At 38.2% G+C, this 15,679-nt stretch overlaps 1 protein-coding gene across 1 annotated transcript; it reads right to left on the bottom strand.

Annotated features, from left to right (window-relative positions):
- Positions 1 to 22: 22 nt before the first annotated feature.
- wdr53 (WD repeat domain 53) lies at positions 23 to 5,862 on the bottom strand. The gene is made up of 3 exons (XM_051665209.1): positions 5,730 to 5,862; positions 2,891 to 3,382; positions 23 to 760 (listed from the first exon to the last, which is right to left on the bottom strand). The coding sequence occupies exons 2-3, from the start codon at positions 3,380 to 3,382 to the stop codon at positions 128 to 130; spliced, it is 1,125 nt and encodes a 374-aa protein (XP_051521169.1). The 5' UTR covers positions 5,730 to 5,862; the 3' UTR covers positions 23 to 127.
- Between the last annotated feature and the right edge of the window lie 9,817 nt (positions 5,863 to 15,679).

Raw genomic sequence — 15,679 nt, 5'->3', positions numbered from 1 at the left:
CAAATTCATCAGGAGTATGTCATTGAGTTTCATAAATGACTTTAATAACTTAAGCTCTATATCCATATAAATCCATTTTACATGACTTTCCCAGACCCATAAGGAACAGTGATCACACTTTTTGAGTTTATAGTTTCTCGATCGAGTAGACGGTTGGACTGCAGCTCTGGTCGGTCACCAGAACACTGGGCTTCCCCTTCAGCACAGCTGGACAGATCCAGTTCACCTTCTCTCTGTGACTCAAACACAGTTTTGGTCCGATGTTTCCACATGTGTCTGAACTGGACAAGGCACCGTCAGCTTCCTCTTCCTTCGTCTGCTGTTTCAGAGATGTTGTCTTCTCTCGTGCTTTATGTCTCTTGTTATGGGCCCTCACATGTTGCTTGTGCGTCCTTTCATTGGCTACCACGGCATCTTCACTGAGGTCCCATAGAGACACGAGTCCGTCGTTCCCGCCTGTAGCGAGCCAGTACGGGTGCGACAGGAAGCCGATGAAGTGTGCCTGCGATGCCCCCTGACTGTGAGCTTTGAACACGCCTCGTTTCCACAGCCGCGAGTCTCCAGACACACGCAGGAGATGCACGCAGCCATCCTCAGCCGCGCACGCAAACACGTTACCGCAGGATGTGACGCTGACACAGTGAGCAAGTGGTGGGTTGAACATCTGTCCTGCGGTCTGCGGTGGAGCATTGTCCTGAAGCGTGTCTGTGAGACTGAACGACCAGAGCGGACGAACCTTTGGCAGATTCCATAGAATCACCTGCAGATGAACACAGCAACAGGTCAAAAGTCATTGAAGAGCTTGTATCATAAGCGATCACACTTTCCTTCATCTTTTAAGATGCTGTATTTATGCATAAATTTGTCTTAAAATCTGATTTGATCCTCATCTAAGTTACAATAATGAACAAACACAATCTGTTTTAACTAATAACACACAAATATTATATTGTTCTTGTACATACTGAATACATCATTCAAACATTTACGGTGTAGGTTGGAAAAGGTACACTATATTGCCAAAAGTATTCCCTCATCTGCCTTTAGACACATATGAACTTAAGTGACATCCCATTCTTAATCCATAGGGTTTAATATGATGTCGGCCCACCCTTTGCAGCTATAACAGCTTCAACTCTTCTGGGAAGGCTTTCCACAAGGTTTAGGAGTGTGTTTATGGGAATTTTTGACCATTCTTCCAGAAGCACATTTGTGAGGTCAGACACTGATGTTGGACGAGAAGGCCTGGCTCGCAGTCTTCGCTCTAATTCATCCCAAAGGTGCTCTATCGGGTTGAGGTCAGGACTCTGTGCAGGCCAGTCAAGTTCTTCCACACCAAACTCACTCATCCATGTCTTTATGGACCTTGCTTTGTGCACTGGTGCGCAGTCATGTTGGAACAGGAAGGGGCCATCCCCAAACTGTTCCCACAAAGTTGGGAGCATGGAATTGTCCAAAATCTCTTGGTATGCTGAAGTATTCAGAGTTCCTTTCACTGGAACTAAGGGGCCAAGCCCAGCTCCTGAAAAACAACCCCACACCATAATCCCCCCTCCACCAAACTTCACAGTTGGCACAATGCAGTCAGACAAGTACCGTTCTCCTGGCAACCACCAAACCCAGACTCGTCCATCAGATTGCCAGATGGAGAAGCGTGATTCGTCACTCCAGAGAACGCGTCTCCACTGCTCTAGAGTCCAGTGGCGAATTCCGCTGGAATTCACTGAGCTCTTGAGAGCGGCCCATTCTTTCACAAATGTTTGTAGAAGCAGTCTGCATGCCTAGGTGCTTCATTTTATACACCTGTGGCCATGGAAGTGATTGGAACACCTGAATTCAATTATTTGGATGGGTGAGCGAATACTTTTGGCAATATAGTGTACGTGAACCCCTAGGCTAATGACGTCAACAAAAGCTAATTAGAATCAGGAGTTGGCAAACCTGGCATCCAGTTAATGAAATGAGATTGGAGGTGTGGGTTAGAACTACTTTGACTTATAAAAAGCACTCAAACATTTTAAGTTTCACAAGAAGCATCTGCTGACGTGGACCATGCCTCAAAAAAAAAAAAAAGAGATCTCAGAAGACCAACGATCAAGAATTGTTGCTTTGCATAACTTTGTAAACCTTTTCAGCTTTATCTCGAAGAGCTTAGATATTCATCTGTCAACAGTTAGACAAACTGTCTATAAATGGAGATGATTTAGTACTATAGGTACTCTCACTAGAAGTGGCCGTCCAGCCAAGATGACTCAAAGGGCACACCACAGAATGATCAATGAGGTAAAAAATAACCCTAGAGTGACAGATAAAGACTTGAAGGAATCATTGGAACTGGTTAACATCTCTGTTCATGAGTCTACTATACAGAAAACATTAAACAGGCATAGTGTTCACGGCAGGACATCATGAAGGAAGCCGCTGCTTTCCAACAAAAGCATTGCTGCACACCTGAAGTTTGCCAAAGGTCACCTTGACACTCCACAGCACTACTGGGAAAAATTTTTGTGGACTGATGAAACTAAGGTTGAATTGTTTGGGAAGAACACACTATGTTTGGTGTAAAAAGGGCACCGCATACCAACATGAAATCATCATCCCAACGGTGAAATATGTTGGAGGGAGCATCATGTTTTGGGGCTGCTTCTGGGCCTGGACCACATGACATCATCGAGGGAAAAATTAATTCCCGAGTTTATCAAGACAACCTACAGGATAATATCAGGGTGGCTGTTCCTAGCTGAAGATCAGTAGACGTTGGGTGATGCCGCAGGACAATGACCCTAAAACGTTGAATTAAATCCACTACAGAATGGCTTCAAAAGAGAAAATCCACCTTTGTCACACAAACCTTCATGGATCATCTTTCTGTGTGGTGTTAGAGTCTCACCTGCATGTCGAGTCCAGCAGACACTAAACTCTGAGGTCTGTGCGGCCGGAACATCACGGATGAGCAGATGTTTGTGTGTTTCTGAAGCGTCCTGGTGACTTTCTGCAGCTGTAGATCGACAATCCGCACGGCTCCAGAATCATCGGCCACAGCGAGCGTGTCACCCGTCTTGTTCACAGACAGACAGTTGATCTCATCTTCGCCCGCGTCCTGCACATCTGTCACAGCTGACTTCAGATTCCTGCCATCCAGCACACTAACAGTCTGTCCGTGAGAAGCGTACAGCAGTGTGGGCACTGATGGAGAGAATGTCACACATGTGACATCGTCGGAGCTCACGTGCAGTTTGGACAGCGGCAATCCGTCATGATTCCACACGGTCAGTTCGCCTGATTCGGCTCCGGTGGCGATCAGCTGCTCTGATCCATGTGAGACTGCAGCGCAGAGTACGGGTGTCACGTGACCGCCGGACCAACTGTTTGACATCATCATCTACACAAATACACAAACACGTCAGTAACATGCATGCATGTGTCTAAGTGCTTAAAGGAACGTTTGGCTTAACTCTTCTATGGTAATCGGTCATTTTTGAGTGAAATGTTCCTCATTTAAAAAAATGGTTTCCTTTATCTGAGCAGTACAAGACTTTGTGACTTTTCCTCCATTTGCCATCTGAACATAAAAAAAAAAGTTGGGCTTGAGTTGATAAGTCTAAGTGGTTGTAAAAAAAAAAGCAACACATTTGCTATTTGCAGTAAAAACTGACCGACCATTGAAAATGAATGGGAAGGACAATTTTTTTTTTTTTTGGATCTGTCAAATACAATCAATAAATCAGCAACAATACAGAAATTACAGGGTGACTCTAAAACAGTAGTTCTCAACCCTGTTCCTGGAGCCCCCCCAACACTGCACATTTTGTATATCTTCCTTTTCTGACACACCCAATTCAGGTCTTGGAGTCTCCACTAATGAGCTGATGAGCTTAATCGGATGTGTTTGATTAGGGAGATATCCAAAATGTGTAATGTTGGGGGGCCTCCTGGAACAGGGTTGAGAACCACCGCTCTAAAACATCCTCAGTGCAAAACATCCACTCACAAACATGATCTGGTGAGACTATAAAAAATTTTTTTTTACAAATAAAAAAAACAAAAAAAAACAAAGGTCTGTCACAATGCTAAACACACTCAGAAATGAAGAGGTGAGATGATAACACACTCACAATGCATAACACACACACACACACACACACACACACACACACACACAGACACAGAACCAGGGCATCAATAAGTGGAGCTCTACAGCCTTCTTCTGGTCATTGTTGGCATTACAAGTCATCTGTTGTTTTCCAGCTGATGACAGTAATCTGTCACACACACACACGTTTGCCAAATAAATTTTTACTCTAGAAAGTTTGAAATTGCAAAATATTTACTTTGATTCTTCTGTTTTATACTCTAATTGAATTTTCAGAATTTTGCAGTTCATTTCTGTTTCTTGATGTTCATTTTCTTGACATTATTATGCATTCACTTTGAGTTATTACATTTTTATGTTTAAAATAAATTATTGGTATAAAAATGTTTATTTTGTGTCTTCTCTTTGTAACAACATGGTCAGGTTTGATTGCAGGCATAATGAAATAAACTGCAAAAACTGACACTTCAAATCAAATTTAAAATGCTAAACTTTGACAAATAATAGTTTGACAATGTCTAAATATATATCCAAATACATATCTTGTGATAAAATATAACATTAGGTTACAACAAGCCATCACTGTAGGTGAATATAGCCATCAATATAGCAGCTGTTACTGGCGTGACATAGTTTTCTAGTCATATTATTTATATTTTGTTAACCAGATGGCAGCAATCTGCCTCCAATTTATGTCACATTCTCATATTTTCTTCATGTTTCAGCTTATAGAAGTGTTGGTTCTGAATTTAAAAAAATAAAATAAATTAAATTAGCTTATTTGTAATGGTAAAATGGAAATTGATTCAGGGAAGTGGAAATGGTATCATCATCATCATAAAAAAGGATTACACATCTGATTCTTCCGGTCAAAAATACTAAAGCGAGGTGCCATTTTTGAATACCATAGGAGGATTAAACACGTAAATTCTGTCATCACTCGAAGAATCTTAGTGCAACTCTGAAATTTAATTTGTGTTCAGACTGAAAAATGGTGCGTTGTGGATGTGATGCACAGAATGGAGAATGAGATTTGACAACTACAGTGGACGGGATGATTATCAGTCAATAACTATTTATATTTCATTCTGCTTCTTACACAAAATTATTATATTATTTAGAAGACTTGGAATATATCACACGAGTAATATGGACTACTTTCATGATACTTGGTGTTTCCATATTGCACAGCCCAAAACACTATGTTTTGATAGATTTTTTTCCTTACTTTCTAAAAGTCACTTCATGAGAGGAAAAATGGTCTTTACTTTAGTGATAGATGATAGAAATGACATAAATCATGTTTGAGTGAACTGTTCCTTTTAACAAACTTTTCAAACATGAAATCAATAAGTTAATTTTAGATACTGTAAATGAGAGAAATTATCATCAGAATAAAAACGATGAATAAAACAGTTCACTTTAATATTGAGCAGCATTCATGTGCTTTATGTGTCTGTATATAAACGTGTTACACAGATCTTGTTGTTTATACAGATTTCATTTTCGTTTTTTATATAAAAAACAATCACTGAAAACGGTAATGTTTTACTTCTTTACAGCAATAACATTGAACGGGAAGACTCTTAAATACATCAGTTCAATACATCATGATAAATTATTATTATTCACAAACCTGTTTAATGAACGGCTGTCAGTTCTGTCGCCTGCTGATTGCGTCACAAATACGCAGTCTTGTGTTGATGACGTCAGACATCTGGTATATTTTAACTTTAATGAAAATAATAATGCACAGAATTTTTCCTGTGAAACATGTATTGGAATGTTTCAAATTGAATATTGATTACTCATGTGAATTCTGTAATAATGAAAGAGTACGGAAGCTCTGAACCGCGAGGTGAAAAATAAATAAATAAATAAATAAATAAATAAATAAATTGTGTCTCAGTTCCTTCCTTAAATGTTTTTCTCTGTACCTAATTTTTTTCTCACTTCAAATTTTTTTTCTCTCTTCAAAAAAAGTTTTTTTTTTTTTTTCTCACTTCAAATGTTTTTTTCTCTCTTTCTCATACCCCCACTCACACACACGCTCATGATAATAAATGCTGGGGGACGAATAAGTAACGTTACACATAACATAATAATCATTTCCCCATGTTTCCCTCAATACATTCCTTCGCTTCCACCATGTAACACTGAGCAAACGGCATAGATGGTTTCAAAACAAAAAAATGACTCCAGTTGTTACACGACAACGAATGCCATATCAAACATATGGCATGCATTTTTTTGAAGAGAGAAAAAAAAATATTTGAAGAGAGAAAAAAAAGTTTTTTGAAGAGAGTTTTTTATTATTATTATTATTATTATTATTATTATTATTATTATTATTATTATGTCACCTTGCGGTTCAGAGCTTCCTTAAAAAAGAAACCATTTTTCAGTTATTCTTTTATTGTATTTACACAAAGATGTTTTGGGTTGATGTTGAAAATTTAATTATAAGGCAACTCCATATAGATGTAAAACTGGGTGGGACTGATATAATGATATATGTTAATGACTGTGGGATAGAAAAGGATAAAGCATACATCATCCAATTGCTAGTTTTAATGGGGAAGTTTCATATGCATACAATGAAGTGGTCTGGTGCTAAACCAAATTTATTTCATTTTATAAATGATTTTGAACAATACTGCAATATTTTGTATAAGTGTAAAAATAAAAAAATCTTCCAGGGCTTGTAATATTGTTTGCAAATTCAGAATTGACAGATAAATGGCACCTTATCCTTTTGTTCGATTGTTTTGTGTTATAATAATCTGGCATGTTTATTTTTATTTGTTTAATTTTTCTATATCTTATTATTTGAATAACTGAACCCTTTGTACCTGAGATGGAAGTTATGCAGTGCTGATTGTGTGGAATTTCCTCTTGATGTTATGTATGTTAATATGCATTTTAAAATTAAAATAAAAAATAAAAAAATAAAAAACTTTAATGAAAATATACAGATTTAACCATCATTTAATTTATCATATACAGAAGCATTGCAACATGCTCTCTTCACTACTGAGATAAATGTATTTCCAATAAAATAACATTAAATAACGTGACAATTCAAAACAAATGGGGAAAAACAAAGCAAAAGTGGCCAATAATGGACCTCAATCTCTCCTTGTACTTTTGAGAATGTGTTTATTATTAGGTGCCACATGTAGTATTGTGTGACACAGAGATGCATGTTCTTTTTAGAGTCACTGTTTGGTATTAAAGTACTCCCACACAGCACTCATTTGCTCCATCACCAGGTTTCAGTAAGGAAGTGGTTTGGGGGGGAAATCACGCTCGCAGACGCAACAAGGCAAGTTTATTTATATAGCACAATTTATACACAATAGCAATTCAAAGTGCTTTACATAAAAATTATTTAAACGCGCACACACACACACACACACACACACACACACACACACACACACAATATATATATATATATATATATATATATATATATATATATATATATATATATATAATTTTAATAATAATATATATTTTTCCAGTATACCCTGTTAAACAGCTCGCACATTTTGAAGACACTGAGTAGGTGTGGCACCGAACACCTCCACCTATTGTTGTGGTGCCAGATCTGTTCAAAACTGCAGATGACTTCATTTTGCTCCTTGATATTCACTTAATTTTGGATGTGAAAATGAAACAAAAACTAAAAATACAAAAAACTGAATCTACAACTTTCTGTTAGTTTTTTATTTTATTTTAGTTAGTTGTCAAGGCAAGATTTTGCATTTTGGTTTCGTTTGTTTCTTTTTAATCTAATATTCGTATTATTTTATTTCAGTAAACAAACATGTTTTTTTAATTAGTTTTAGTTTTCGATAACAATAATAACCCTGCTCAGGACACATATTTCAGTGATATCTTTCAGTGAGAAGGAACATTTTCTGCATACTACTCCATAAAAAAAAATTGCTTAAAGCACCTTTAATTTGTCAACTCATTTTTATTTTTAATAGCTCTTTTCACACACATCATTTTAAAGCAGCTTTAAGATATTGATTCCTGATATTGTAGAGTGTAAATCTACATGATCATGCTGTCTTTGACATGGGGTCTGTGAAATTGAGATGGTTATCGATGGTTACCCCTAGATTTCTGACCGTTTTGGAAGGTGTTATTGTAATTAAACCCAGCTGCACAGTGATGTTATGTTCAACAGCAGGGTTGGCTGGAAAGTCTTCGCAGGTGGTGTTTCTTCATCCAGGCCGAGATGTCTGCCAAACAGGCCGAGATACAAGCAGTCACCGTGGTGTCGCTGGGCTGGAAAGACAAGTAGATTTGCATGTCATCGGCGTAGCAGTGGTAAGAGAAACCATGTGCCTGAATGATGGGTCCCAGTGATGTGTATATAGAGAAGAGAAGTGGCCCAAGCACTGATCCCTGAGGTACCCCAGTAAGTAGCTGATGTGGCTTGGATACCTCACCTTTCCAGGCTACCTTGAAGGACCTACCTGATAGATAGGAATTAAACCAGTCAAGCACAGTTCCTGTGATGCCCAGCGAGGAGATGGTAGAGAGTAAGATCTGATGGTTGACTGTGTCAAAGGCTGCAGAAAGGTCCAGGAGAATCAGGACGGATGATCTCGATTCAGCTTTCGCCCTGTCTCAGCGACTCAGTGACAGACAGCAGGGCAGTCTCGGTGGAGTGTCCACTTTTGAAGCCTGACTGATTGTCATCCAGCAGCTTGTTCTGTGAGAGATAGGCAGAGATTTGATTGAAAACTGCCCTTTCAAGTGTTTTTGCCATGAATGGGATGAGAGAGACTGGTCTGTAGTGTTCTATTTGTGTGGGGTTAAGTGCAGATTTCTTCAGCAGCGGGGTTACTCGAGCCTGCTTAAATGTAGTGGGGAAAGTGCCTGTAAGTAGAGATGTGTTAATTATGTGTGTGAGTGCAGGTAGGATGGACGGAGAGATGGCCTGGAGAAGGTGGGAAGGAATAGGGTGTTTGGAGAGGAGAAACCTTGAGAGAAACCAGACTCACTGTGGGGCCAGTTCCCCTCTGACTAACATTATGAATATAATGCCTATATTAGTTATTTGTGTGCAGTGCAAGTCAAGATTTAAAATGAGTAAACTAAGTAAGTGTTAGGGGCCAATGTTTAAACAAAAAAAATATTGTATGAACTGTAAAATTAATGACCAATGTCTTAGAATTAATATCCTGAATTAACTGCGGAAGTGCAAACAAATGCATTGTCCTTTGTTATTTGACCGATGAAGGCTGCAATTAATTTATCATCTATGTATTCCATTTTAAGAGTGTAGTCCACCCTTTGACCAAGGTGATGCAGGCAGAGGTCAGTAATGTGCACTGCAGTTCGACTGTAAGCTTGTGGCAGATTAATTTCCAGAGGAATCCATCTTAAGTTCAAGTTTCAGGCAGTGTCCAGTGAAGTATCCCATGTCTGATGGTTGGTGCTGGCATCAGTTCATCCTCTTTGAAGTCCATCGTAGAAGAATGAAGTGGTATCTGGCTGGCACAGTCTGCAGTTAGTAGTCATTGCTTAGCAACACATACACAAAATGTAATTCTATGGCTTGTGGAACAGAACCCTCTTACTTCAATTCACTCCTCCAGGTCTATGTCCCAACATGCTCTCTGCGGTCAATGATGATCACGTCACAAAGAGGCACAAAGTCCATTTCACTATCATTCAGTGAAAGACTATATACTTTTCCTTATATATGCCCTCCCTTGGCTTAATCTTTAGGAAGCATGGCATTTCGTATCATTTTTATGCTGATGATACACATATGTACCTCCCTATGAAGTCTGGTGATGATTTATCTTTTAAATCTCTTTTGTGTGTTTGGAGGATATAAAATGCTGGATAAACAAAAACTTTGGTAACACTTTCTATGAATCCCAAATATGTATAATGCATTATAAATTCATTATACTGAATTCATAATGTCTCATATTACACCTTTGTTGCAGAACTCACTGCCTTCCCTACAAAGGAGGAAGCGGGCGCCGGGTGCACAATATACGTAGACTATGTATACACGTGTATAATGGTTACTTAGTATACTGTGTATGTTATGTCCTCCTGTCTTAGTGTTTAGGGATGACACACAACACAAAGACTTTCATTATATCTATACTTGTAAATGGTGTAGTGACAATAGATTGATTTGAATTGACTATATCTGGTCATTTACTTTTACATGTACATTTATTTATTTATTAACTCCACAGTCAGTTCTGATGTGAAAAACAGTCTCACTGTTCAGTGTTCACAAGACTTTTCAACAATCTGACAGGACATCACAATCACACATTTCTTTGAAGTTTCTCCCTCTGATGAAAACTTTTTCATGCAAGTCTAAGTGAAACAGCATAAGATGTCTTTATTCAGGGCCGGATCAATGTAAATATGCTGGAATGTAAGACACTCAATGACAGACACACACCTTTTTTAGTCCAACCCATACATTTTCAAAGAGTAGATCTTCACAATGCTCAGAAAACCGAAAATGTACTTGTTGTGTTTAATTAAGTTATCTGAAAACAAATTACAACTTTAATTAAAAAAATAAAATAAAAACTATTTATTGAAATTCAAGCATTACTAAAAAAGCTATTTTCTCTTTACCCATCTAGTTGATGACCAAATTGCATGTCAAATATAACAGGTAAAATGACTGTTAAATCTCGTTTTGTATGGTGTGGTTGATATAAGTGTATTTTGATGGTGTAAATTTCTCAACCATGTTACAAAATCTACCCTGATAAAGGAAATAGAAAAACAATAGGTCACATGACATACATGAAATTACATCCTCTAGACATTTGTTAACAGTATGGCCAGAAGAAAATAAGTGACCTTGTCTATTTTCTATATTCTTTATCATCTTTTCAGCATTTGGTGCCTTTGTCCATCTTAACAACTCATCCCTGTTACTTACATTATGAGTGTAAAAGGGTACTTATTTAAAAGTTTTCATTGTTTATTTCATAAATATGACTCATGATCTTGACAGTGACATTTAATTCCTTAATTAGCATCTTTCTTTGAGAAATCGATAATATTACATTCACATTTATTCATTTAGCAGATGCTTTTATCCAAAGCAACTTACAAATGAGTAGTACAATAGAAGTGATTCATCAGCAATAAGAGAAGTACTGTAATACAAAGTTGCAAATTGCTTAGAGAAGCACAAATAGAGAGGAAAGTGAGAAACAGGGGTGAACAAGAATGAGTTTAGAAAAAAAATGTATATATATATATATATATATATATATATATATATATATATATATATATATATACACACCGATCAGCCACAACATTAAAACCACCTGCATAATATTGTGTAGTTCCCCCTCGTGCTGCCAAAACAGCACCAATCCGCATCTCATAATAGCATTCTGAGATGATATTCTTCTCAACACAATTGTACAGAGTGGTTATCTGAGTTACCGTAGACTTTGTCAGTTCATACCAGTCTGGCCATTCTCTGTTGATCTCTCTCATCAACAAGGCATTTCTAGTCCACAGAACTGCCGCTCACTGGATGTTGTTTGTTTTTGGCACCATTCTGAGTAAATTCTAGAGACTGTTGTGTGTGAAAATCTCAGCTATATAAATGTATATATATATATTGTTGAGAAGAAAGAAGACAGCATTTGCATTAGAAGGACTGGGTCCAGTGCTCATGAAAGAGATGTGTCTTTAGATGTTTCTTGAAGGTGGCTAGAGAAGCTGCTATAGAGAAGCTGCTCGAATGGGGTTCGGAAGGTCTACCACCAGCGAGGAACAGATGAATTGAAGGTCCGGGAAAATTATTTTGTGCCTCTGTGAGATGGTACCTTGAGGCACCGCTCACCCGCTGATCTTAAACTTCTGGTGAGCACATAGACTTGAAGTGGCGAGTGTAGATAGGGAGTGCGGACCCAGCGGTTGTTCTGTAAGCGAGCATCAATGCCTTGAATTTGATGCAAGAAACCACTGGTAACCAGCGCAATTTGATGAAAATAGGTGTGACGTGCACTCTAAAGACCAATCGTGCCACTGCGATCTGTATCAGTTGCAAAGTTTTCATCTTCCTAATGTTATTCAGCGCAAATCTGCATGATCGGGCTGTTCTCGCAATGTCATCTGTGAAGTTCAACTGATTGTCAAACATAACTCAGAGATTTCTGGCTGTCTTTGATGATGTAATTGTTGATGAGTCTAGTTGGATGGAAAAGCTATGATGAACTGCTGGGCTGGCTGGAAAAACGAGAAGTTCGGTGTTTGCTGGGTTGAATTGGAGGTGGTGTTCTTTCATCCAACACAAAATGCCCACCAGTCAGGCTGAGATCTGTGCAAAAACCGTAAGATCGTCAGGCTGGAATGAGAGGTACAGTTGTGTGTCATTGGCATAGCAATGATAGGAAAAGCCATGTGCCTGAATGACAGATCCCAGTGATGTCAGGTAAATGGAGAAGAGTAGAGGTCCAAGCACTGAACCCAAATGTCCACTGGTAGCTAGTTGTTGAGACTTGGCCACCACTCCCCTCCAAGACATCTTGAAGGACCTACCTGTGAGGTAAGACTAAAACCAGCAGAGCATGTTTCCTGTGATGCCCTTTGCTGTGAGAGACAGAATATTAAACAGCAGACAGGTCCAGCAGAATGAGGACAGATGATTTGGATGCTGATCTCACCTCAGAGCTTCAGTAACGGTCAGCAAGACTCAGTTAGCAACTGGTTATTGTCTAGCAGGTTGTTCTGGGCAAGAAAAAAGGAGACTTGGTTGAACACAACTTGTTCATGTGTTTTGCTATGAATGGGAGGAGGGAGACCAGTCTGTAATTTTCTTGGAGTGCAGGGTCTATTATGGATTTGTTCAGCATTGGGGTTAGAGCCTGCTAAAATGTAGTGGGGAAATAGGGTGTTGGTGGGTGTTTGTGGTGTGGAGAATTGATTGCTAATGGTTGTTACTTTGTCTGTTAAAAAGTGGTAAAGTCATCAGCTGTTAGAGAGGATGTGGGAGGCGGAGGGCAGAGAAATACAATCTTGGTTTTCCAATCCCTGGTACGAGGCATCCTGTGACATGAACACACATGCAAACAATCAAAAATACACATGTACAATCATATATGTGTATTTAATCTATTTAGCAAAATAATTTCGACTGCATAATGATTAATCCATCCATCTGCCCCTCCATCCCCCTCTTCCTCATGCCACGGGTAGGTTCCCCATTGACCACCTTGTATTTTTACCTAATTTTCTCAGTGATGTTGAGTTATGTTTAGTTAGATCAAAACAACATATGCAACAATCACATATTAGAACACACTATAAATTGTGAGGGATGTATGGGCCACTATTGTAAGCCATGAAAATTAAATGTGACTTAGATCAGCATTGTCTTAGACCACAACATCAGCATTGCATGCATTTAACTCTGTTTTTGTATCATTTTAATAAAAATAATATAAAAATATGTTTTCTGCTCTAGTATGTTTAAGGTGTTGTCCTTTTAAAAGTATGAATGATTACAAACAAAATGTATTTGAACAAACAAATGCAATTAAATACTGAAATGAGGGGAAAATGTCTAGTTTTATAATGACAGACAAATTACATGGAAAAACTTGCTCTAAATAATAATAATTAAAAAAAACTTTAATCAGATGTTCAGTGAGTATTTCATGTAAATATGACTGTTCTTGATAATAAGTTTAATTGAAAGGTTTTCTATTATACTTTTCAGGTTCCCCAGTATTAGTAACAGGGTTGCGTCAAATCAGCACATAACAGCCAAAACATCTCATTAAAAAATTATCTTTGATGTCTAAGCTGAACGAGTACAGTTTTATGAAAGTTTATTACCTCTTTTTTTTTTTGACATTTATTTATTTATTTGTAATTAAACCATTTTTTTGATTTCTACAAAACATATATACAAGAGTAAAACAAAAAACAAAAAATAACATATATATATATATATATGGAATCATTCAAACATTTAAACCCCACAACCACCCCTCCCAAACCCCAACCCCGCCCTGACCCCCAACAAACATGCCTGTGGTCACATAAAAGTATATACACATGATTATAGACACACATAAAAAAATAAATAAAAAAAAGAATATATATATATATATATATATATATATATATATATATATATATATATATATAATTACACGTCCAGTAATGTCAGGTATCCGCCCCAATTCTCTATAAACAAATTACATTTTCCTAGCCTTCTAAATGACCCTTCATCAAAGGCCACCACCCTCCCCATCTCTGAGCACCACTCATGAAATGAGGGCCCTCCAGCCGACCTCCAACCCCTTAAATAACCTGTCTGGCGATCATGACGCTAGTTAGGACCCAACTCTTTATGTGCCTATTCTCAACATCGATGACCGCCCCATTGCCCAAAATACATAATAGTCTGGGTCAAAATGAAAGCCGAGTGCCCAATACATCACATTCAAGACTCTTTCACTCTCAACCAAAACTCCTGGATCTTAACACACCCCCAAAAGTATCTGCCGCTTTAGGGGGTATGCTACTCCCAAAAATAGAAAAGAGCAGGTGGCACAGCTGTAAATCCCTAAAAAACTGTGATCTGGGAATCCCAAAATGTTGAACCAGATTTTCAAAGGATCTCAACACTCCACTCTAATATAGGTCACCGAGTGTAGTAACCCCCCTCACAATCCACTCTGACCAGCAGAAAGGGGACTTATTAATACATAATTTGGGATTAAGCCATAAACTCAAGGCAGCATTTAAATAAATGTCTGAATTAAACACTCTGGACACATTTGTCTGCTAATGGTTCCAGGGCAAGACAGAACAATAATGGGGTAAGAGGGCAACCCTGCTGGGTGCCCCTATCCAGAGTAAAATAATCTGAAATTAATCCATTTGTTTGTACCACTGCTACCAGGTGTCTATAAAGTAACTTAATCCATCTAATAAACGTATTGAACATTTCCAAAATCTTAAAAAGATAATTCCGGAGAGTCACGTGGCATCATGTGAGGGTCGGATGTGTGAACGACGAGCTCTGCGCACTTTGCTAGTTTTTAATTCTTTTTGTATCATAAACTGGTGAAATTCGATACACCCTGCTACATAACTTTTCTAAGAAGTCAACATGTCAAAGAATTCAAAATCTTCAAGCTCTGGAGATATTAAAAGACACTTACGTGCTTAAGCTGATACCTCAGACAGGGCCGCAGACCAGGGACTTGGTTTGGACTGTGTGGTGGGAGAAATTAAATGCCAACTGTCCAGCATGACTGTAATGGCGAAAGTCGTAGCGGACCTGGAGGATCTTGCTGTAATACATTGATCGATTACGGCGATGGAGGCGAAATTCTCTGAGTTGGTTACAAGAATCGGGGACATCGAGAAATGGATTGATTATCTGGAGTCACTGGAGAGGGAATTAGCTGCTAATCCGCTAGTGACCAAAGTAGACATGGAATGCATTTGGGAAAAGCTGGAATACCTTGAGAATCGTAATCGGCGAAACAATGTTCGAATTGTTGGAATTCCTGAGCATGAGGAAGGCAGATATAT

This window comes from Myxocyprinus asiaticus, chromosome 31, assembly GCF_019703515.2.
Source record: "Myxocyprinus asiaticus isolate MX2 ecotype Aquarium Trade chromosome 31, UBuf_Myxa_2, whole genome shotgun sequence".
Classification (NCBI taxonomy): Eukaryota; Metazoa; Chordata; class Actinopteri; order Cypriniformes; family Catostomidae; genus Myxocyprinus; species Myxocyprinus asiaticus.
The sequence above is the reverse complement of the archived record's forward strand: the minus strand, read 5'-3'. Positions and strand labels throughout refer to the sequence as shown.

What these genes read in the sequence shown, in the direction of transcription:
- wdr53 (XM_051665209.1), bottom strand. Translation starts at nt 3,382, where the DNA reads ATGATGATGTCAAACAGTTGGTCCGGCGGTCACGTGACACCCGTACTC. An exon ending in CTGCTGGACTCGACATGCAG is followed by an intron (nt 761 to 2,890) that starts GTGAGACTCTAA and finishes GTTCATCTGCAG; the next exon opens with GTGATTCTATGGAATCTGCC.